The following is a 23,641-nucleotide window of genomic DNA, read 5'->3' on the forward strand; positions in this document are numbered from 1 at the left end:
ATGCGCGTGAACAGAAGGATGAACGTTTTTTAAGCAGACAAATCACATCTGCTATGCGGCCACTAGATGGTGCCTGTCGCTTTACATTATCTGTTAAGCTAGCAAAAGTTAGCTATGCATTTCTTAAATACGGTGTAATTCTCTTTACTTTGAATCAGTATCCAGCATGACACAACCAAATGTATTCTTTACATTGTTGAAGAAATATGTCAATCAAATGTTGACGTTTAGCTACATGTTCTAATGGAGTCCATTAGATTATGTAAACGCAAATTACACAGCGTGTATGTTTAGTGTCAGCACGTAATGAAACGACTGAAGTCAAGTAGTGTGTATCACTTTAATTTCGTACACAAACTCTCAACACTTCTCGGAGCCAAGACAGCGTACCGTTAACCCTTAAATTAGAATACATAAATAAAAGCTGTTTTGTTTGCATATAAACACTTGCACATGTACACATTCCAAAACTTTGGGAAGCCTCTTCTCATATTTTTCACTGCCTGTAATATTTGCATAACCAAGTAGGAGTAAATCCTCATGTAAGCTGCATTTTTTTTTTTACAAGGGCAGAATTTTTTTTAAAACATTCATGTGCCATCAAAACTATGAAAAGAATGAACCAGGTTTTTTGTTGAATTACCAGTTAGCCCAGTGGCAGGGAAACTTATAGCCCGCTGTGCACTTCTAATACAACCTCAAATGCTCAAAATATTTACAAGTAATAAAACGTTTGTTTTTGAAATTTTCAGCAGCCCTATGAGGACTTCATAAAACCGAAAAGAAAAAGAAAAAAAAGGTTGAAATTTTGTCACATCATTAATACTGTTTTCAGCTCTCACTTGCTGTCTAAGTGGAGAGAATAAAAAATTATAGTGCCATTCATATAAAATAAAAAAAGTAACAAATATGCTTGATCAAACAGCTTTTTGAAAGCTCTTAATTTCCTTTTCTTTTTTGGGGGGCGACCAAGCTGCAAACATTGTAAGGAACATTTTCAAAGGTGTCTGTAGTTATTTAACATTTCAGTAAACTCAACTCAATGATATAATACAGGTTAAGAGACTCTCCCCCTTGTTAACATGTCCATACAAAAAGGGAGCAACTTATTGAAGCAGATGGCTTTTCTGTAAACGTTTCCGTCAGGAGTCCTCGGTTACTCTTCGTCGGCGCTCTTAAACATGAGGATGGAGTTGTAGATCTTGAGGGCGGGGCCCAATTTGATGGACAGGATCTTGACAATATCTGATTGGGTGAGCAGCAGGAAGGCCTCGCCGTCTATTTGCTAGAGAAAACAAACCGATTTCACCACTAAACACTCAAAACAAAAATCACTCGACATATTACCTCGGTTTTAAATGTAGCCGCGTGTTCTTTACACCCTGGGAGTCCTTTCACAAAACTGGCCACCTGGAAAGGAAAAGGCTTCACGTCCATAAAATCCAAAATATTGGGGCGAAGATTCGATGTTTATGCAGTTTTAATGCTTGATCGTAATATGAGCGTTGACTGCCTGACCTCCTCCATGCTCCATCCCGCCACCCTCTTGGCGGTCAGGCCCAGAACCTCGGGCAGCAGCTGACAGTGTTTGTCCCAGCACAGCGCCACCCGGTGGGGCGGAGCGGCAGAGACGCCGGGCGAGAACACGGATTCGTGAAGGGCTTGCTGGAGGGAAATGGTGTCTGGGGAGGCTGTGCCGGGGAGGACAGGAGGCAGTTATTGACACTCTGGTAGTCGATGTTTAATTCAATTACAGTGTGGAACCTCCACAGTCCTACAATTTGAGCAAAAGTACTACACAAAACACACACTGCCATAATAAGGGGACTCGGTTCAGTAAGAAACAAAACTTGTTGCTTTTTCTTTGGCTTTTTTGTGACGCTTCCATAGTGTTTATCAATGTTTAAAAGTACACACACCTTTACCATCACCAGACTCTTCTTTCACGTAGTGCATTTTGAGATATTTAGGAGCAGGAGCCGTCCTGAAAGGAACATTGTTAGCAGTTAGAATTCATTTCACTCCTTTTTGAAATGTTTGTGTTAGGTGACTTTTTTTTTTTTTCCTTCCTTCTACCGTTTATGTCTGGTTCCATTCTGATTCTGCTCACTGGCACCTCCAAGTGGCTCTGGCTGGCTACTGCGACCTGACGGCTCAGCTTCCACCTCCTGTGGTTTCCTAGCAACAGAGACAACTGACTCTCAGGTACAAGCTGCAGCGTTGTGCTGCATGTCAAACACAAGGAGGAGCTCTCTCGGGGCAGACCTGGCGCGGGGGTCCTCGGCTGCCTCGAGCCGGTCCGGCGTGGAGGCGGTCTGCGCGGGGGTGGCCGTGTTGGGCTCGGGGCGTCGCCCGCGGGGGAGGGCGCCGCCGAGCACGAGGGGTTTCTCGCCGCTGAGACGGTCTGGGAGCAAGCTCTCCTTGTTCAGATTCATCTCCGAGTAGGGACAGCTCACCTGACTGCACATAGCAGCACACTTTTAGTGAGTCCAAATATAGATTTCAAATGAGAATAATGGAACAGGACTGACGTGTAATGTGTCCCATAACGAGGTCCTCTGATGTGGCCGACTCCGTTGCATCCTGGGGTGGGACATCCCTGTCCTGGAGGACTCGCGTCATTAGCACCTGATAGGACAAGTGAAGAAAAACACAATTGTAGAGAAGGTAAAAGTAAATAAACAAATTTATTAAGTTAGGGCTGTGTAATTAATAAAAATTCAATTACAATTTCAATTATTACACATCACAATTTAAAAAAAAAAAAAGAATCAGCACAATCGTAAAAAAAAAAGAAGTTAATACTAATTTTTGAGTTGTTTAAATTTATACATTTGCACCATTTTCAAATTTTAAAATAACTAATTTAATAAATTTTGTTTCATGAAAAAGGAAGTTGCTTAATTATAGTGTTTCAAAGAATTTTATTTGTCTTAATATTTTGTATTTGTTTTTTTTTTGTTTTTTTACGTTTAACTATTTTCTTGTTTTGTAGACAAATGAAGAAAAACAATTGTAAAGAAGTTAAAACAAACAAACAAATTCATTAAGTTTGGGCTGTGCAATTACTAAAAATTAAATTACAATTTCAATTATTATACGTCACAATTTAAAAAAAAATCAGCATAATCTTAAAAAAAAAAAGGTTAATACTAATTTTTGAGTTGTTTAAATGTATACATTTGCAACTTTTTCCAAATTTTAAAATAACTACGTAATTTAATAAATTGTGTCACCAAAAAGTTGCTTATAGTGTTTTATTTATTTTATTTGTCTTAATATTTTGTATTTGTTTTTTGTTTTTTTTATGGTTAACTATGTTCTTGTTTTGTACCAAAAAATAATCATTTGAATAATCGTGATTTCAATTATTGCCAAAATAATCGTGATTATTATTTTTTTCCATAATCGAGCAGCCCTACATTAAGTAATAATACAATATAATATAACATAATATATCCATCCATTTTCTTGACAGCTTATTCCTCACAAGGGTCGCGGGGGCTGCTGGCGCCTATCTCAGCTGGCTCTGGGCAGTAGGCGGGGGACACCCTGGACTGGTTGCCAACCAATCACAGGGCACACAGAGACGAACAACCATCCACACTCACACGCACACCTCGGGACAATTCAGAGCGCCCAATTAACCTTCCATGCATGTCTTTGGAATGTGGGAGGAGACCGGAGTACCCGGAGAAGACCCACGCGGGCACGGGGAGAACATGCAAACTCCACCCAGGAAGGTCCGAGCCTGGACTCGAACCGGAGACCTCAGAACTGGGAAGCGGACGTGCTAACCACTCGACTACCGTGCCGCCCTAATATAATATAATATCCATCCTTCCATCTTCTTAACCACTTGCTCCTCACAAGGGCTGCAGGGGTGCTGGAGCCTATCCCAGCTGGCTTCGGGCAGTAGGCAGGGTACACCCTGAACGGGTTGCCAGCCAACCCAGGTATAATATAATATGATATGATATGATATGATATGATATGATATGATATAATATAATATATCCCATTTTCCTTTTACAGATGATGACATCTTTACAGCCAACTTGTCGAGGAAGTAAGAAAAGAGTCTCACTGTTCGGGTGCTGCAACGAGTGTCCCGTTTTGTGACACCAGCCGACAGGATGCAGGTCGGGGCAGTCGGTCTCCACCCAGAAGTCGTACTCTGGATTCCAGCCGTCGAAATGGATCTAAAAGACGGTTAATGGCAGTTAGTGAGGAGCCAAAAAGGAGGCTGGAGTTGGCGGCCATTTTGCACCTTAAGCCGGTGGTCTTCTGTATCTGCGACGGTGGCGACGCGGATGAGCATGGGGTTCCTCCTGTCCACGGCTTCCACCTTCATCCCCACCTGGAAGCCATGTGGAGGTCTCTGCGAGAAAAGCTACCGTCACATACTACATCACAACATTTTTTTCCTCCGACAAATTTTATTCCCAATTTGAAGTGATTTTTCTCCCCTCAATACAATGACATCAGTAAGTAGTAGTGCGATTTTACTACTTTAATTCTCCTGATAGCAAACATCCTCTGAAACTTCAGAATAACTTCCTTTTCATTATTATTATTATTATGATGCATTATTTGTCCAGCATACTGCATACAACATTTCTGGTCGTGTGTGAAACATACCGGTTTGAAAGCCCGAGCAGGAGCAGCCTGTGTGCTCGTCTCTTCCAGATATTTCTCCCAAGAGAAACTCTTAGGTTGCTTATATTCTGGTGAGAGCAAATTAAAAATAAACATAATTGGAGCTCAATGATGTGTTGTAAGTGTCGAGACGGTGACTGTAGCATGCGTTCCCAACATTTCTAACTTGCTATAGGTTAAAAGAAACTAATCGCAGTCACCACAAAATTAGGTACACCTGAACAATCCAAATATCCAAAGAGTTGTATCAAAATTTCTAGCTTCATCAAGCTGAGAGCTTTCTAATATTTGGCAGCGAAATATTAGAAAAACTTCTCGTCATGTTGCAATGCAGTCCTGGACCACTACAACCACATCATAATTTGTTTATGTAAAGACTGAATTTTTGATACATTCTTATATTGGTGTTCCAAATGCAAGTGAGTGTAACACAAGCCCAAAGTGAGTGAGTGAGTAGGTGAGTTTTTATTTGGTAAATGGGTATATTTTACAGGCAAAAGATGAAGACATGTTGATTTTCTATTAAAATATTTACTTAGTTTAATGTTTTTGCACCAGGGTCCTTTAGAATGATGCAAAAATATTCTGTTTTTTCAAGACTGTCAAGCTCAGGAATATGAATATTATAAAAAAATAAATTAAAAATAAAATTACTAATGTTAACTCATTCAAACCCAAAAACTTCTAAATATGTTTTTAATACTTTGTTCTGCACTCCCCAAAAGGTATTTATATGTTTGCTTGTTTTTATGCTAGAGCATACAGAAGGCTTTGATACAGCTTCTGACATGATGAGGTTACTTAATGCAATGGCAGTTATTACAAAAAACGGCCAGCAGGTGGCAGCAGAGTATAAGAGCTCAACCAGGGCCATGTTGTTCTTTTTTCCCCGTGTTTTTAAACATATTTGTGAATAAGGGTAAAACTTAGCTACAGTCTAACGCTAATTGCTACAAAACAGAAACAAATAAAAAAATATATATACTTTTTTTTCCCCTAATGAAAGAAGAGACTATAATCTTTCTTTTGGTAGATTCCATGTTTTTATAGCAACAGAACAGAATATTCTGTGGACCTTGCAAAATCAGTCAAAATCCAGTAAAACAGCCGGGAGTGAATGAGTTAATCAATTATATTCACTAACACGTCTTTTTTCGTCCATATTTTGTGTCGATTCCAACCAAATGATACCCATTTAAGAAATAGAAATAAAAAAAAATAAAAAAAATGAAATATGGCCAGATTAGGCATCATTTTGGCCTTAACCATCAAATCAACATGTTAAAAGCAAAGCATCAGGCAATGATTAATATCTACATATTAGTTTGGCCTTACAGAACAGCAAAATAGTTGATACTGACCCACGTGTGTCTTGGGCTGTGTCTTACCAGCTGGAGTGGTCAGAGTGAGCTCGGCTTCCTCGCAGTAGCCTACCGGGTGGATGTATGGACTGCTAGCGTCACACCTTCGCACAAGACATTGCACAAATTGACTCATGGAGTATGAAATGAGGAAAAAAAAAAAAGGTGTTTCAGGAATAAAATTAGAAACACCAGAACTGTGTCTTATAAGAATATACATAAAAACTAGTCTGGTACTGTCGAAACGTTCCCAACAAATATTCTAGTATCGCACACAGTTGTCTCTTCATGCTCTGCGGGCTCACCAGTAATCATATGTGTCGTCCCAGTTGTCAAAGTGAATGAGAAGTCTGTTGTCCACCACAGCTGCGATGGTCGCCACGCAGATCAGCGACGGGTTCTTCCTGTCCACCGCCTCCAGCTTCATGCCCGCGCGAAATCCGGAGGGAGTCACGGACTGAAAGGAGGACACATTGACGGCGAGTGGGAATGAAAGGAGCCGGTGGGCGGCTCGGGATGCCGACGGAGCGTGACGCTCACCGTGTTGAGGCTCTTGAAGAGGTGCTTGGGGGCCAGCTGGCCTCGGCAGTTTTTCACGTACATGCTCCAGTTGAACTCTCCATCCTTACAACCTACAAGACAAATGGAAACAAATGGATGTTAAGTAAAAAAAAAAATAAAAATAAGCAATGACTTGCATGTGTAAGATCGCATGAGTGTGTTTGACTACCTTTGGGCAACAATAATTTGTGTCCATTTTTCTCACACCAGCCTGCAGGTTTCAAATCCCACGAGTCGGCATTGGCCCAGAAGTCGTAGCACTCTTGGTAGCCGTCAAAGTGAAGCCTCACTCGATAGCCTTGGATCTGTTAATACAATTGAGTTCATGCTGAAATCAGTCATTACTAAAGCCCAAATTAGGCCTTTTCAAAATATTAATAATCGGAGGGGGCTCTGGCGAATAAACGTCCATTATAATCATACTTTCATCAGTTTGTTTGTTTTTTAACTTGAAATTTCCTATATTTTGTCAAGTTAAACAAATACTAAAATAAAAAATAAAAAGTCAAATGTTCTGTCTGTAGTTTTAAATGTATATTGTTTAGGGATTAAAAAAAAAAAACAACAACAACAACAAAAAAGTTATTTTTTTTTTATTTTCCATCTATCCATTTTCTTGCCCGCTTATTCCTCACAAGTGTCGCGGGGGGGTGCTGGAGCCTATCTCAGCTGGCTTTGGGCAGTAGGCGGGGGACACCCTGGACTGGTTGCCAGCCAATCGCAGTTATTTATTTTGTATTTTTAAAAATAATCAGCAAATTATTCAGTTACCAGATTTTTTTTCTCTCCCAAATGTTGTAATGGCATCGGCCTCAAAAAATCCTCATCAGTTCAGTGTTAATTTTGACAAGAAATTTTAATTTAGTTCTAGTTATAATCATTTGACTAAAACTAATTAAAGATTTAGTCATAATTTAGCCATCAGATTGTATTTTAGTTTAAATAGAATTTTAGTCGACGAAAAAAAAGAGCAATTTTAGTTGACTAAATTGGTAGTCTAGTCAATATTTTTCTTCAGCACACATTTCAACTTTTTTATACAAAACTTTTTACACACACCTATTTGTAACTAGTTAAACACACATGACACATTTAATACTACGGTGTCTATTAATTGTTTCAATGAAACATGTTGAACTGACAATAATAAATAAAAAAGTGCATCATTGCTTGAGATTAATCTTACAGCTGCACAAGAATGGAAACATGTTTGAGCATTTTCGTCATTGACGAAATTGTCAGTCAATTTTAGTTATCGTTATCATCTAATGTACGGCTTCTATTTTAGTTTAATTTTCCATCATCTACCGCTTATCTGGGGTCGGGTCGCGTTTATTTTCGTCAGGAAAAAAAATTTCCTGACGAAAATTTCTCATCCGACGAAATTATCACTGCATCAGTTGGGTCTTAGTAATTACTCACAACTGTGCCATGTCGATTAGTGTGAGTGATCAGGTGTACCGCAGAAAAATAGCCAACTTCCATTAATATCAAAACGCTGCCATTCATACAACAAATTCTGATTAAATAAAAGTACCTCTGCCACAGTGAGCACACAGAAGAGGGACGGGTGACACGGGTCCAACCCCTCCAGCTTCATTCCCACCTTAAAGCTGTTCCGGCTTTGAGGAATCGACTGATGCTGCGGGACGGACACAGGTGATTGGTGGAAGTGAAGATATTTTGCTTCTTGACAAGATGAAGGAGAGGTACCTCTTTGAACAGTTTGACAGGAGCAGCAACGGCCCGCTCCTCCTCCAGGTAGGCCGGCCAGCTCCATGCCCGCTTTTTGTTGGGTGGGGCTGTGGCTGTGGGCGGAGCAACAAAATGAATAGAAATGAATGTTGGTGGTAGGAGATGACCTTAGCCCATGGGTTATGTTCTAGTATTCGCAAACATTCATATACAGTATATAAGTGCAGGGGTCGGCAACTTTTATTGTCAAAAAAGCCATTTTAGGCAAAATAAATAAATAAATCTGTCTGGAGTCGCAAAACATTTGAAGATTGTGATGACGGAAACAGTGTGTTAATATTAGTCTGTACTGTACTGTACTGTACTGCCCAAGAGAAGTGCTAATTCAAGCTTGCACCACAATTGAAACATATGCAGCGTCCAATACTTTGAGATACATTTTTTTCTGCCTTAAACTTATTTTTTGTAATTTTTCAGACTTTGTTTTTCATACATTTTTAGTCTTTCTGTCAAACGGCTTACATTTTTTTGACAATTTTATGGACGTGGTAATTTTCTGCCTCTCCTTCCTTTTTTTGGACATTTTCTGGCTATTTTTTTACATTTTTTCTGCCTTTTTGTTATCAATTTTCTGACTTTATTTTTTGGCAATTTTGTGGACATTCAATTCAAATTTTCTGACTTTTTTGGCAATGTTATGGACATTTTATGGTAATGTTTGTGGAATTCTTTTTTTGGGGACATTTTACATAAATTTTTTTAAGCATTTTCTTTTCTGCCTTGTTAAAAATGAACTTTATGACTGATGGGCAATTTCATGAACATTTTATGGTAATGTTCTGCTTTTCCTCTTCCTTTTTGGACATTTTTAGGTAATTTTTAAAACTTTTACATCGATGTGCCGTCTCTTTTTCTGACAACTTAAAAATTTAGACTCTTGAGACATTTCTTTAATATTTAATTATTCTTTTTTTAATCTCAATAATTAATTCATTTAAAGAATATTTTATCAAAAATAATGATAAATATGTATAAAAAAAAATAATTTCTTCTAAGTTTTTTAAAGAGATTCACAGGGAGCTACAGGAGAGGGACTAAAGAGTCACATGTGGCTCCAGGGTCGCAGGTAGAAGACCCTTGCACTAGTGGATGAAGGCAGAAAAACAGTCTATCACAGGGTTTACCTATGTATTTTAATCGCCCTTATAATGGTATCTTTTTTTCTTCTTTTTTTTTTTTTCTTTTTTTAAGATTCATATAATAAATGCCTGTTTTCAATGTTTAAAGGCCAAATACACTTTGTTTTCTTATAAGTATTTTGTTGAATGCTGACATGCATGACATTTTTGGGCTGCAGCACACAAAACTTACCAAGTTTGGCCATTTTGGCTCCTCTCCTGCCTTTGGTTGTTTTGGCTTTCTCCTAGCAAAATTGAAAATAGAAAATTAGTGACCACATTGTTGTCACTCAGGGTAGTCAACTCTGCGATGTGGACGCTTTCTACCTCTGGTTCCTCTTGGTTGTCTTCCTCCTCATCACCAGAATCCATATAGATTTTTCTCTTTTTACGCACCCGTTTACCTAAAGTCTCGCTTTCGGCAGGCTGGCACTCCCGGGCTTCTCCAGGAGATGACCTGGAGAGAGAAAAGAAAGTTCGTTAGGAGAAAAAAATAATCATTTTACAGAGAAAAAAAAAAAAAATGAGGTGAGCATGTGATTTATACCTTCCACTGACGGGCTGTGCACAGTTTGGGCTGCAAAACTTTCCCTGTATGAGGGCATCCCGAGCAACGTGACCACCACAGGTTCGGCACTGAGTAAGCTCCCCGTTTGGACCGACTTCCACACTTGGACCAACTTCTACTTTGGGACTTTCTAGAGTGGGGGTCTCCTCCAAAGACAAGACAACAGGGCCGGGGGCTGCAGGAAAAATGGGACAGATAATGCTCCCAGGTGGCTTTGCGCAAGAAGTGACATCCTGTCACCAGCCAATCGTAGGGCAAATACAAAGGACCAATCACACTCACATTCCCACCACCTAATGGTAAACCTTGGTACCTTTTTTTTGAGACGGTGCCGGTGGAATATTATTAGCAGGAGTGGGTGCTGTATTTGTCTGCGACTGACCCTCCGGTGGAGGGGTGGGACTGTGAGATGGCACTGGGTCCAATGTGTCCTTTTTAGGCACAGGCTGCTGCCCTTTCACCTCTAGGTCTGTCACAATCTCAAGTGTGCCAAACTCCGTCATACGGAACTAAAGAACACAAGGAACACAAATTAATCACAGAAAATGTCAACCTGAAGATTTGAAGACATTTTCTTCATGAAATGTCACAAATTACACACACTACTCTTCAAAAAAACATGGCATCAACACCCACAGAAATGACTTCTGAGCAGATGAACAGTGACCAGACCAACAATTCAATAAGCAGTTCACTATTCCCAAAAGTAAAACAATAACAGCATTTTTATTCAAAGCAATAACAGAGTGAAAAAAAAAACAAAACACTGGACGCAAGACTTCAATTAAAAAATTCTGCACACAGTGCACAGGAAGAAAAAAAACACGACATTATAAGAAAACAAAAATGCCAGCATTAATTGTCATAAGGGACTGAGGATGGTTTGTGGGAAGGTTGCTTGCTTACTCTGATTTTGTTTTACAATTCTGTGCATGTGCTGTATGTAAGAGATTAAGTTTATTAACACACAGGTCACAGGTGATTTGGAAAATATCCCAGCTGACTGTGGACAGGTCAAATAAAAACAAACAACTACTCACACTCAGACAAATGGACAATTTAGTCTTGGAGAACATGCAAACTTCACACAAAGGGACCAAAGCCAATATTTGTAGTATATTATTTGAGTAATTTTCTGTACCCTGATGTCACTTCCTGGCAGCGTGGCAATGCCATCCTTCCAGTCCAGAGCTCCCATCATGTCAAACTCGGCACCTTGAGAGGGGCCGTCATTTGGTGGAGTGTCAGCCATTCTAGATCCTTAGAAATTTATGTTAAATTTTTTTTTAAAATAAAATAAAATAAAAGACAATCAGAAATAATGCAAAAAAAAAATAGTCTCAAGATAATAGAATCATATATTTTTATTTTTATTAAACCGTTGAGATGATTGTCTGTGACCGGGCTGGCTGGCTTCCTTTGTAAACGCTACCTGCACTTGTAAACAGCGATTTGCAACATCACCGCTTGATGGCGACTGTGCGTTGGCTCGCATGATCCACCATGCACTTGGATTCCACACAAAACACTCACTAATAAGACTCTTTTTGCAGACCAACTAGCGGGGAATTGTGTTGACAAAGCGGCCCATTAGGGCGAACCAACACCCCGTTTGATGGTCAGCACAAGAAAACAGGTCCCGACTTAGAGTTAAGCACATAAGTTCATCTTTTCCTCGTTTTAACAGTATCTCTTAAAGACGTCCCTTTGCCTTCACCTAAACAAGGGACGGCTCGGTTTGTTTATCACTTTCCACAAGAACGCCGCTTTCCACGCTGACTGGTCCAACTTGGCATCGTTTTAATCTGATTTCTATTGCGATATAACGTTTTAGTCCTGACGCAGGGTCAACGCTGGGAATAAAATGATGTTTTTGTGCTGTGTAAGGGCGTCAACCTGGGGAAAAGTAACTAACGAGGCCGGGCCAATGCGTGTGTATTAAGTTTGACTTAGTACACGGTTGCTTGCGGGGTTTTTTTTAATTCCTGCCATAAATAAAAGTGGATGGAAGAGCGCCCCGTGATTAGCATTCGTCTTGGTACAAAATGGCGGCGCAATAGTAGGGGGGAGAGGCCAACCAACATGTTTTAAACTATGTAAATTACTTAAGTTACACCACGAAACAACACACACGAGCCGTGCAGGGGCGTCGAACAAGGTCCGACGCTTGCCGGGTAATTTCCCGGCGACTTGTTTTCTGCCGCCCCGCTTATTTTCTGCACTTTGTTGTCACGGAATGTCAGCCCCAGCTCGCCTAGCTTAGCGCCGATACAAAGCTAACTGTCAGCTAGCTCCGCTCTGACTAGCATTAGCATCGGGGTTGGATGCAGCCAGCTAAGGGCAAGCCGTAATAAATAAGTTTCTCGGTTAATAACAATAGCAAAAACATGTGACCACTATTCCTCACATCAGCATTTAGAGTAATAATAACGCTGCGTAGCTGTCACCACATTCGACATTGTTGCGTGATTAAATTCTTCAATAGAAACTTGAAAAACGATTTATTCTCACCGTTTCACAAACCAGAGTGGGGAAAATAACCCAAACTGACGCCCGTGTGCTGAAACGACACGGGATTTTATTTCAACAAAGCGCCCGCAACTTAGAATAAATTACCATTAGTTGACCTATTGTGTTTTAAACAAAAATGTGGAACTCACCTCGTTTCTCTTTTAACTCTTATTTCGAGCTGAGGAGGCTGCGCATGCGCAGAAGATGCGCTGCCTGACAAGTTTGTGCTCCAGGAAAAAAAAAAAGTTCACTTTACGATCGGTGGTCAATGCAACACGCGCACATACATTCACACACACTGACCAGTGTGCGCTTTTGACACAGCCCACTAATGAGTCACTTTGACCGGCGTCGTTCTACATGAGCAACCGGTCGACCGAAGCGAGCTCACCGCGGTTTCATGTTGGCATTGTCTGCCGTTAACAATAAAAATAAAACAATTCCCTCATGTTTTCCTCGCATAGCCTTCATGTTATACTTATTATTGCACGTCAATGCAGTGGATTCGACCTTGTAATGCTCGCAAGCTATATTTATCGGGTTTGATTAGTTATTTAGCCACATACGCGTGGAAAGCACATGTACATTTGTGGATGCATGTGTAAAAAGCGGATGGAAACGCGTTATTTTCCCCAAAATGGAAAAAGTCGAACAAAACAACAACGGCAAATAGTCTTAATTCTTACGCAACGTGTCGGGCTAGTAACGTCACATGAGTACAGCTACTAGCTCTCATTGCGGGTACATGTATGTCTCAAAACGAGTGAATTAACCGGCGCGAATGGTTTGTTTTTAGCCTGCTTAGTTGGACACGTTTCAAACACCCAAAGTATCCCCGTTTAACCTGCACGATCGTCCATAATGGCTGCGCATCGCCACGACGCGCTTTAGCTCGTATAGCATTGCGGCGATTTGTTTACATGATTAAAAACACGAGTTGCTGTGTTTATTCGGTGCATTCTGCGGTTGAAACAAGTGATTTTAGCGAACAAAGGCCCGTGCTGCTTTTTTCCTTAGGGTGAGGTGAGTTCATTTTAGTGCAGCGAAGAGAAGCGGGCGGCTCATGCTCGGTCGTGTCACTCTTTGGCCTCTAGATGGCGGCAGAGGACCGTGGAGCAGGATGGAGGATGACGAGGAGGCTCAGGATGATGATGATGAGGAGGAGGGGGAGGTTTAGCGCTGCAATCCGCAGCAAGCTTCACCTCGCGAATTATTGTGCTGACGTGAAGACAACATGAGATGGCATTCAAAAGCAAAGCAGTCGACTCGAAGGTAAAAAAAATGAAAACATTACATAACCCGTAATGTTGACATTTCAGCTTGTTCCATGCGTTTAAATGGCAGAGGCGCTATTTTGTGATGTAAATAGCATGTGGCAGGTTAGGTTTTGACAGAAAGGAGCAGTCGTAAAGCGGCACTCACACCTGCACTGCCATCTATAGGATCAATCAGTAGGACCCAATGCATAATAATGCTTTGTTGTGATTGATTGTCAGGGCATCATAATGAGAGCTGTGTATAATATTGTGGTTACCCTGTTTAGCTACATGAGAGAAATTATAACAATATGTATTTTAGTGTACGACGGTGTCCTATAGTGTAGTGTTTCCCAACCTTTTCCAGCCAAGACGCATATTTTATAATAAGGAAAAACAAATAAACGTTGCCAAACAAAAATGTAACACAGAGTGTATACACTGAAATAATAATAATGTCTTTGTCTCAATTTACTCACAAATGTACTTTGTGGGAAATCTGGGCCTGTTTAGTTGAAGGAAGACAACGCTAACTCTCTTGTTTGAACGGCAACAGGTTGCATACAGAGGTTAATTCGTGCCTTCTGCCATCTAGTGGAAGAGAATGTAATCGTTATTCATGTCACTATACGTCACCGTTATTGATAGATGACAATTGAGCAAATATACATTACTGATTAACAAATAATCATTTCAGGACTTCTTAATTTAAATTGGAAAAGCTTCACTGCATAGTTGTAGGGATCACAGAAAGAAGATAAAACATTACAAATGTATGATGCATTTCAGTGCAGCACAAGCAGTTAATTTCATTTCCTTTTAATTGTAATTTTAATTTTGAATTACATTTTTAAGATGCCCCTCACACTGTGAATGTGTGAATGTAATCTAATAATAAAGACTTGTTTCATCTTGTTTTTTTTTCTTTAGAAATATATATATTATTTATAAAGCCATCCAGGATATAAGATTGATTTACAACACCACATCTGTAAATCAGCAAAACAATACATTTGCATGATAATTTAGGGATAAAAGATAAGGTTTGATATTGATAATCTGAAGCTAAATTGTGCTTATACTTTATGTAATTTTAAGTAAGGGTAAATATGGCATGGGTTCTGAAAAGTTCTCAAGATGTTTGTAGCTTCTGTTCTGATGGTTCACCTGTGTTAACCCTCCATCCATCCATTTTCTTGACCGCTTATTCCTCACAAGGGTCGCGGGGGCTGCTGGCGCCTATCTCAGCTGGCTCTGGGCAGTAGGCGGGGGACACCCTGGACTGGTTGCCAACCAATCGCAGGGCACACAGAGACGAACAACCCTCCACACTCACACCTAGGGACAATTCGGAGCACCCAATTAACCTGCCATGCATGTCTTTGGAATGTGGGAGGAGACCGGAGTACCCGGAGAAGACCCACGCGGGCACGGGGAGAACATGCAAACTCCACCCAGGAAGGTCCGAGCCTGGACTCGAACCGGAGACCTCAGAACTGGGAAGCGGACGTGCTAACCACTCGACTACCGTGCCGCCCCCTGTGTTAACCCTTACAGCTAAATCCTGATGCTTAAGCAAATTTTTCCTTAGCATTGTCTATCATGGGGATGATGTAAATTTGATCTTATACTAATGTCTCTCTCTCCGCCCACCAGACTGTATTCCTCAACCTGCTGCTCTGCCTAGTTGTCTTCTACTCTCTGTTTTACATGATTGGCAGTGTTTGTTTTGGTGCCTTCAGGTGAGTGAGAAACCCTCATGCACACGCGTATGCACATTAACCTAAATAATAGTACAATCAAAACTGTATGCAAAGTTTAATAATCAGTTTGAGTGTCGTTCAATTTGCAAAAATGTCTTACACATGCTTTTAAATGTCATAATTTCAGGAAATATTTGAATAAAAATCCCTTCTTGGTCATATATTTTAAATGTAAAATATTACGTACAGCAGTAACTGAGTGTGACTTTTCTTCTGCCATGTGATATTCGTAACCTTAAAATGTCTTATGTTGGGACCGTAAACTGAAGATGATTCTTTAGACTGAACTGACTCAATGCCTTTTAATCCAACTGTTTGTTTTATTTTGGACATCTAACCAGTTTCAAACTAAACACAGGTTGGATGACTTTGACGGACGGATTCCTTTTGACTTCAAGACCAAGCCGGAGGATTCTGTCTCTAAATATTTGGGTGAGTGCACTGAAGACAGCTAGCCAGCATGATACCCAACAAACCAGATTGTCTGCCTTGACTGTCTTTCTTCCCTCTGGACCAGTCAACCTGCTGTCCCTGGAGCTTACTTACTTCTGCAGTGGCTTGCTGTTTGCTGCTGTGGTGAAGAGGAGAGTGTGGGACTATGCTGTCACTGTCACTTGTCTGCACATCTTCATCACCAGCCTAGGTGAGTGGAGCTGGATTAAGGTATTAACTAAGTGGGGGAACTCTTTAGATTGTGCTGATTTGACTACTATTATATGTATTTCATGTTTCAGTGATGCTGGAGTTTCCCCTGGCATGGCAGTGGTGGTTGGCCTTAGGTGAGACTAACTGGAGAGCGTGTACAAAACTTCATGTACAATGTGAATTGATGAGATTTTTTGTTTTGTTTCTTCTTCTACAGGTAGTGGCTTGTTTCTGATGATCTGCAATGGTCAGCTGATTGCTTACTTCGCCTGTCAAGATGACCAAAGCTATGTTACATTCGCCGTCTATTGAATGTCAGAAAGGTATATTTCATGCAGCAAATGGGATCCTATGGTCCAATAATGGTTTATATTCTATTAGATTACTTTGTTAATGCACAGGCTAATTTATTGTTCATGGCAAGCATATAGAATGGTGCTAGTATGGTTTGTTGCCATATAATGCATTTTTGTCCAGATACTCACCATAATTTCCTTGCATTTTTTTTCTTTCCTACTGTATATGCCTTATTATGACATAATGCCTGTCGATAATAAGAAAGCTTGGAATTTATTTGCACAGGGCATGTACGGTATGTCCATACCACAAGGTGATGTTTCTGTATTTTAATTGTGTTGCACATTGTATAGTATTTGTTTCTATAACTTGGAAAGCTGTGAATGTAACAACAGAAAGGGAATGATGCAATTCGTTCTTGTGTATTGTGAAATAATGAAACCGTCACCTTCTTAAAATAATTGCCTGCCATTTTTTTGCAAATTATATTTTTTTTTGCCTAAATCATCTCCTTGTGATGCAAATGGTTACATTTTTTGTGTTTCCTTAAAAAATGATTTAGGCGATTATTTTAAGAAGTTGTTGAAATGTGTCCTAAATAAATCTTCTGACAGATGTAGAAGTATTCGGAATCACAAGTGAATTTATTTTATTTTTTTTAAATTACATTTTCAGCTTTCATTTAAGAGGTTTCACAATAACATGACTTTTACCTTTCGGGAATTAGAGCCACATTACAGTAAGCCAATTGACAGACTGTCTATATGCTCTTTCACCTAATTATTAGGTAAATCAGCACACAACATAATGTAAATAAATATTAAACATCATTCACACCCATCCATTTATTATCTAGGGCTCCTCTTCTTCAGGGTCCTAAGGTGAGCTGGAACCTGTCCCAGCTGACTGCACCCAGGACTGGTCGCCAGTCAATCACAAGGCACATACAGACAGATTTAAACTCACATTCAGGCGAGAGAACCGCCACACCATCAGTGTTAACAGGTACCAATCAATTCAGATTTATGACATAGAAAAAAATAAATACTTTGTACAATTGCTGCTCCATCCACTTGATGAAAGCAGCTCATGTGGTGTTCATGTAGGAGAACCCTACGAAGGCCTCACTCGTCCCGTCCTCTTGGCATCTGTCATTCATTAAGGCAGGCATGGGCTGTAGCGTAAACTCGGGGTCGATGTAGCTGATGTCACAAGGACTCCTCTGCCGAGAGAGAGGACACTCAAGATCATGATGCGTTATATTAACTCATTCAACGCTAGCCGAGTTAAAATGGATTTTCGACGTCTAAAGCCGTCAATGGCACTGAATGAGTTAAAAACATCAATTACCACATTGGGGATGAATGGAGGTGTGACTTTCCTCGCCAGTAGATCATCCCAGTTGATGGACGCAAAGAATGGATGTTCCTGCAGCTCCAACTGGGTAGACAGAGGTTCATCATTGTGAGTATGTGTATTTAGAATTTCTAGCTGTCTTCTGCAAATGCTCTTACTATGTCGCGGCTTTCCCCCAAGCGTCTGCAGACCTTCCTCTCCAGTAAACCCTCTAACAGAGAGCAGGCCGCCTCAGACGGTCCACTAGGCAGGCAAAGAGGTGCATGGAGTATCTTCTCAAACATCTCTGTTTTGCTATGGCTGTAAAATGGAGGCTGAAACACCAAACAAGGTAAAAAATGACGTGAAAAAAAGCTTCATCCTTTTTTTTTTTTTCCCCCCCCACTACTGATGGCTTACAAAAGATTAAATTCTCTGGGGTCTGGTTCGAGACCCTAAAAAAAATGTGCATTTTATCATGTATACTTGTGCTTGCAAACGTTTGGGAGAATAATAATAATAAAGATTAGGAATATAGTACTAATAAGAAAAAAACATTCGCATTACAAGAGGGCATTCACGCCACTCACCAGTCCGTATAGCATCTCAAAAAGCACGCTGCCGAGTCCCCACCAGTCCACTGCGGGACTGTACATGTGACCCTGCAGCACTTCTGGGGCGAGGTACTCCGGAGTCCCGCAGAACGTATGCATGAGCCCCCCTACGGCCACGCCTTCTTTACAGAGTCCAAAGTCGGTCAGCTTCACGTGTCCCTCGCTGTCCAGCAAAATGTTCTCCGGTTTCAGATCTCTGGCACGAAAACACATGCAAAAGTAAGTGTTTCTAAGTGCATATACCTGGTAGTTAAAAATAACAACACTCAAATCATCCAATATTAAAATTAAGCCCATAAAGAGTTAATAATGCTTTTATTGTGCGCCACCAGACGGCATTATGTTACATGATAACCTCCAGCACTATGAATGATTACAGTGCAATTTAGAACCAGAGGCACAGCGAGGAAGCTAAGCAGGATGTTTCTAAGGTTACCTGTAGACAATGTCTAATGAGTGAAGGTAGCCCAGCGCCATGGCCATTTCTGCAGCGTAAAAAGCAGCCCTGCTTTCAGGAAACGAACCCTCTCTCTGGAGGTGGTAGAAAAGCTTGAAAGGGGCAAAATGAATGAATGGTTGTTAGCGCTTGGAAAAACAACTGAGAATGTTGCCTATGCTTACCTCGCCGCCATTAACATAGTCCACAACAAAGTAGAGCATGTTTGGTGTTTGGAAAGAGTAGTGGAGTCCCACCAAGAATGGATGTTGCAGTCCTTTAAGTAGAACGCTCCTCTCAACCATCACATGCTGTTGCTGCAGATAAAGTCACGATAGTATGAGATATACAAATACTACAGGTAAGTAAGTAGAGGATACAAGAATATTTTTAGATTATTTTTTTATATAATTAAAATATAATTAATATAATAAATATATAATCACTGTCCTGTGAAAACGTTATTAAATTTTATTATTATTATTATTATTATTATTATTATTATTATTATTATTATTATTATTATTATTATTATTAGTTTTTTTTCTTGGATGTCTGCATTCAGATTCATCCAAAAAAAAAAGAAAAGACAAAAATAGGCATAAGTGTTTTTCACAGGACAGCGATGAAATAAAAAAAAAAGTACAAATAAATAAAATAATAAAAAATGTAATGGATAGTACATGACATATAGATATAATAGTGTTAAAATATAATAAATAAATATAATTAAAATATAATTTTATTTTGTCGCCTCTGATTACCCCAAATAAAGGGGTGTGCGGACTTTTATATCCACTTGAGCTAGGTAGATAGGTACTGTCGGTAGTAGGTGGGTAGCTTACCTCTTTCCTCATAACAACGGTTTGTTTGTGTAACACTTTCACAGCAAAGTAGTTTCCATGTTTTCTATGTCTGGCCAGCAGTACCTGATTCAAAGAATCGAGCGGTGACGCTAAACAAAAACAACACATATACAACCAAAAAAATAAATAATATAAAAAGCCTACCTTGCCAAAACTCCCTTTGCCGATAACTTTGAGGTAATCAAAGTCAGATGGTCTCATCCTGGGAGACACAAGTGGAAAATAAATAAAACGTAAAACCACTTTTTGTTCTATGTAAAAATAAGGTCAACTTCTCACTGAATGATGATGACTATCATGATCCAAAGCATACCACATCTTATGTATGCTTTAATGGAACATTTGTTATCAATTGACACTTCAAGATTATTAAAAGTGTGACATGCGAATATGTAATTACTCACTGTTTCACTTGATTGTTTAATATTTATTGCCTGGAAGTCTTTTTCAGACAAATATTTACTTTAAATATGACTCTATTTCTGTGTTAACCTAACATTGGTTAGTGATTTACTAAGAACGGAACACCATCATAAAGTGAGGCCCCCATTTTTATGACTACAGTATATTGTCTGCTCACATTTATTCTAATGACAAAAGTGATAGAATGGCGGAATTAAAACAAAAAACAAAAAAAAACAACAGTTGTGGAATTATGGCTATGACCACTACTATTCTAGCAATGTGGTTTTTCATCTTGTGCATGGGCTTACGGTATTCATGTGCTCATAGACCAAAGATTACATTAGATCTATTCTAGACCTTCAGTTGAAGACATATACTTACGAGTAGGGTTGAGACTTTAGTGAGCCCTGATGAGACAGAAAATTCACAAAAGGTCAAAAGGTCAGGATTGTTTCATTTCCGGTCAACACTGATGTTTTCACTTTAAAAAAGAAAATGTGCAAAAGTGCCATATTTTCCTCACCGCGTTGCCTCCATCCTTCGTCTTCGCCCTGGTTTTGCTCCATGGGTGAGGGATCTTTCGGGTGTCCTGACTTCAAGTGAGAGGAACAGTGGATTGAGAAGTGTCATGTTTTACAACACGTATTTTAATGGCAACTTACTGCTGGAAAAGCGGTTGATAGGGGGCAAGTTTGTGTAATAAGTCCCTGAAGAGAGGCTTTCTCCCCTTGAGCAGAGCTGAAACATAGTAGTGAGGAAGGTTAGTTATATAACAATTTATCCCTTTGCTGCCCATGAGTGCCCTTTGCCACACTTATAAAACTTGCAATGAGACGCCTTTAGCACGAGACACTGTGAATGAAAGCTCTATATGGAATGTTTTATATTTATAATGTCTAATAGACGTATTAGTTAAAATTAAATAGTTTATTTATTTATTTACTGCTTCGACATAGTTTCTAATACGGGTTATTTATCTCGCTGCCAAAATGCGGCAAGGTGCAAGTGTACTTAATGTTGTGGCCATTGAGAATATAAAACTGTCCCATCTCCATATCCTGTCGAAGTCCCAATAATTCACGTTTCTAACGGACTTTAGCACTTAATGAAGACCCAAGTCATTAACGTTTCCATACATATTGTTTGCATCTTTATATGACGTGCTTATCAAGCACGAGCGCGAAATGACGTCAGTCTTGATAATTAAAAGTACAGTAACACCAGTAACACCGCCTTACCTGAGAAAAATGACACAAGCCTCCTCATTTTGGCGTAGGTCATCGCCCGGTCGTGAGTCAAAGTCATGCGGACGAAACAGGCTCAGCTATAAGAACTAAATTAGTAGAGGATAGCGACGTTTAAACGCGAAATAATCACGGCTCGCGTCAAACTGCTCTGAGCTTCTTTGACAGACCTCGACCCAAATGAACCGCAGTGGTGCATTCAATGACCCTCGGACTTTGTGGACATCGTGATAGGGGGCCACATTTTGAGTGAGGCAGGTGAGTGCACATTACATATTTGATTGACATGAGCTGTATAATATAAAATTTTTTAATGCAACCTTTTTTGTTTGATATTCTATCATTAACAGTAGGCTTTATTGTATGGGCACTTAAATACAGCATCCTGTGTGAAAGGTAACATACTGAAATGTTAATAGGACGTTATGGACTGATTTCGTGGTTTCCATGTAGTAAATTAAGAAAAAAGTAGAGGGGGTGAGGAAAAATGTTGCTTCCTTTCCACAAAGGGATATTAATAAAAAAAAATAAAAAAATAAAAAATACAATTATGTAGCTGTAACACCTGGAAATAGTTGGAAAACACAAAGAGCCACTGGACTGTAGTGGCGTATTCAAACCGTAACACTGCACTCACTGGTTTAGCTTGTTTCTGTTTTGGAATAATAGCTCCTTTATTAAGCGTGTACTTTAGGCTACTCCATTTCCCGATGTTGTGTCATCAATGTGAATTCGCAGAAAAAAACTGAAACGATAATTTATATCCACAGTACAAATAAATACTTGTGCATTGAGTCTGCCAGCAACCCTGGGTTGTTTTATTGAAATTCAAGAGAGTAGGATAGAAGTTCCATTGCAGACTAAATATAGTTAATAGGTCATGACCTAGTGTGACGGCATTTGACAACTCTGTATCAGTTCTCTTGTCTCATGTAGCCGTTGCATGCCTAAGAATCCACTGGACCTGTCTGCATCATTACTGGGCCATGTTAAGATTTATGATCAAGTAAAACCACTTCAGCATTTATACTTGTTTACTACATATGGTTCAAGCACGCCACACATTTCCCCCCCATAATCATCATCCTAAATATTTCAGTTTTATGAGCTGAATTGCATAACCACACTTTTATGACTGTGTGTGATCATATGATGAATGAAAATAGGAAGAGGTGCTATTTTGAGTTCCCGCACAGTGCGTGATGAAGTCTTTAGAGGAATAAAGTCTGATTTTATCAGTGAAAACTAAAAGTGTTTTTCTCTGATGATGATGTGCTGTGCGATGAATCATAACAATTTACTGTTTGCTTGCATATTCAGTGTGATGAAAGTAATTATTTAATCTACTGCTGAATTGCTCTTTCAAAGAAATTAACAGTCTATTTTTTTAGATTGCGTATTAATTATGGTAAAATGTATTTTTACTCAAATTTTAATAAACAGCAACAATGTGCATTTTTTTTGCGAGGCAAGATCATGATGGCCATTTTGTGTATCTTCCATTTTGGAAGAATGTCAACAAATGTCACCTCACTATGACTTTCACTAGTTTTTTTTGTTTTTTTTTAAATCCCATTCCCTAAAATCTTGCTCATCAAGTCTTTTCACCACTCTTTAATCCTGCCAATTAAGATTATACAACAAAAAATTGATTCCTAGAACAGGTGTGCTTTGTACACATGACTGGGTGAGGTCAGCAATATTGAGAACTGGTTGACTACAGCTGTGTGCCACATGGGAACCAGCCAATGATAATCTGTGGGAGCGAGAATTGTGGTTCAGTTTGCCCGGGATCAAATACTTAATACACTCATTAAACTGGACAGTGTCCTCTAAGTTTTATATCATGTTATTTGTAACGTGAATGTCTTTTGATTGATATCCAGATGATGTGGTATGCTTTGGATCACGAAACGTGACTGTAATACTGAAGGAATGTCGAGTTTGTGTCCAGTGTCTAAAATTGAAGGTGAGTGCAGAGCTGATATGGGTCATGTGGATTACTGGTACAGAAAGGTGATCTCTAGACACTTCATGTCTACAGTGCACCACCCCGAGAGCAAACCGATCTGCGCTGGTCACCATGATGACAGCCCAAAGTTTTCCGTCTAGTTTTAGGGATGCATTAGATGACATTGAACGTCAGCCCTCACACTGGCTCAGTCTTCAGCAAGAACAAACATTCCTTGCAAAAGTTGAAATCCATATTTGTGCAGATGTCAGATGTCATACAGTTAAGTAGGCCTA

General features: G+C 39.6%; 3 protein-coding genes across 10 annotated transcripts; 1 reads left to right on the forward strand and 2 right to left on the reverse strand.

The window, feature by feature from the left end:
- Window positions 1-321: 321 nt before the first annotated feature.
- On the reverse strand, window positions 322-14,303 carry l3mbtl1b (L3MBTL histone methyl-lysine binding protein 1b). Of its 6 annotated transcripts, none has more exons than XM_077525949.1 (23): window positions 13,378-13,388; window positions 12,683-12,760; window positions 11,164-11,282; window positions 10,336-10,531; window positions 10,002-10,197; window positions 9,782-9,911; window positions 9,648-9,699; window positions 8,295-8,389; window positions 8,119-8,223; window positions 6,751-6,886; window positions 6,561-6,652; window positions 6,326-6,477; window positions 6,021-6,124; window positions 4,642-4,727; window positions 4,271-4,381; window positions 4,088-4,202; window positions 2,532-2,628; window positions 2,266-2,460; window positions 2,077-2,178; window positions 1,920-1,984; window positions 1,519-1,691; window positions 1,348-1,410; window positions 322-1,285 (listed from the first exon to the last, which is right to left on the reverse strand). In XM_077525949.1, the coding sequence occupies exons 3-23, from the start codon at window positions 11,272-11,274 to the stop codon at window positions 1,157-1,159; spliced, it is 2,505 nt and encodes an 834-aa protein (XP_077382075.1). In that variant the 5' UTR covers window positions 11,275-11,282; window positions 12,683-12,760; window positions 13,378-13,388; the 3' UTR covers window positions 322-1,156. The 6 variants fall into 6 exon arrangements, with proteins under 6 accessions (XP_077382075.1, XP_077382077.1, XP_077382078.1 ...); XM_077525951.1 differs by lacking the exon at window positions 13,378-13,388 and adding an exon at window positions 12,534-12,582 and having other exon boundaries at window positions 12,683-12,988; XM_077525952.1 differs by lacking the exons at window positions 12,683-12,760; window positions 13,378-13,388 and adding an exon at window positions 14,269-14,303.
- On the forward strand, window positions 12,089-17,119 carry LOC144021803 (putative transmembrane protein 244). 3 transcript variants are annotated; one of them, XM_077525955.1, is made up of 7 exons: window positions 12,089-12,196; window positions 13,628-13,805; window positions 15,446-15,531; window positions 15,911-15,984; window positions 16,070-16,195; window positions 16,287-16,331; window positions 16,415-17,119. In XM_077525955.1, the coding sequence occupies exons 2-7, from the start codon at window positions 13,773-13,775 to the stop codon at window positions 16,507-16,509; spliced, it is 459 nt and encodes a 152-aa protein (XP_077382081.1). In that variant the 5' UTR covers window positions 12,089-12,196; window positions 13,628-13,772; the 3' UTR covers window positions 16,510-17,119. The 3 variants fall into 3 exon arrangements, with proteins under 3 accessions (XP_077382081.1, XP_077382080.1, XP_077382082.1); XM_077525954.1 differs by lacking the exon at window positions 12,089-12,196 and adding an exon at window positions 12,681-13,556; XM_077525956.1 differs by lacking the exon at window positions 12,089-12,196 and adding an exon at window positions 13,537-13,551.
- A 59-nt stretch (window positions 17,120-17,178) lies between these two features.
- sgk2b (serum/glucocorticoid regulated kinase 2b) lies at window positions 17,179-21,577 on the reverse strand. The gene is made up of 12 exons (XM_077526734.1): window positions 21,389-21,577; window positions 20,813-20,888; window positions 20,674-20,743; window positions 20,532-20,557; window positions 19,890-19,947; window positions 19,725-19,808; window positions 19,065-19,196; window positions 18,880-18,992; window positions 18,420-18,639; window positions 18,009-18,164; window positions 17,845-17,934; window positions 17,179-17,716 (listed from the first exon to the last, which is right to left on the reverse strand). The coding sequence occupies exons 1-12, from the start codon at window positions 21,453-21,455 to the stop codon at window positions 17,582-17,584; spliced, it is 1,227 nt and encodes a 408-aa protein (XP_077382860.1). The 5' UTR covers window positions 21,456-21,577; the 3' UTR covers window positions 17,179-17,581.
- Window positions 21,578-23,641: the final 2,064 nt, after the last annotated feature.

Source organism: Festucalex cinctus, chromosome 7, assembly GCF_051991245.1.
Source record: "Festucalex cinctus isolate MCC-2025b chromosome 7, RoL_Fcin_1.0, whole genome shotgun sequence".
In the NCBI taxonomy this organism is placed as follows: domain Eukaryota; kingdom Metazoa; phylum Chordata; class Actinopteri; order Syngnathiformes; family Syngnathidae; genus Festucalex; species Festucalex cinctus.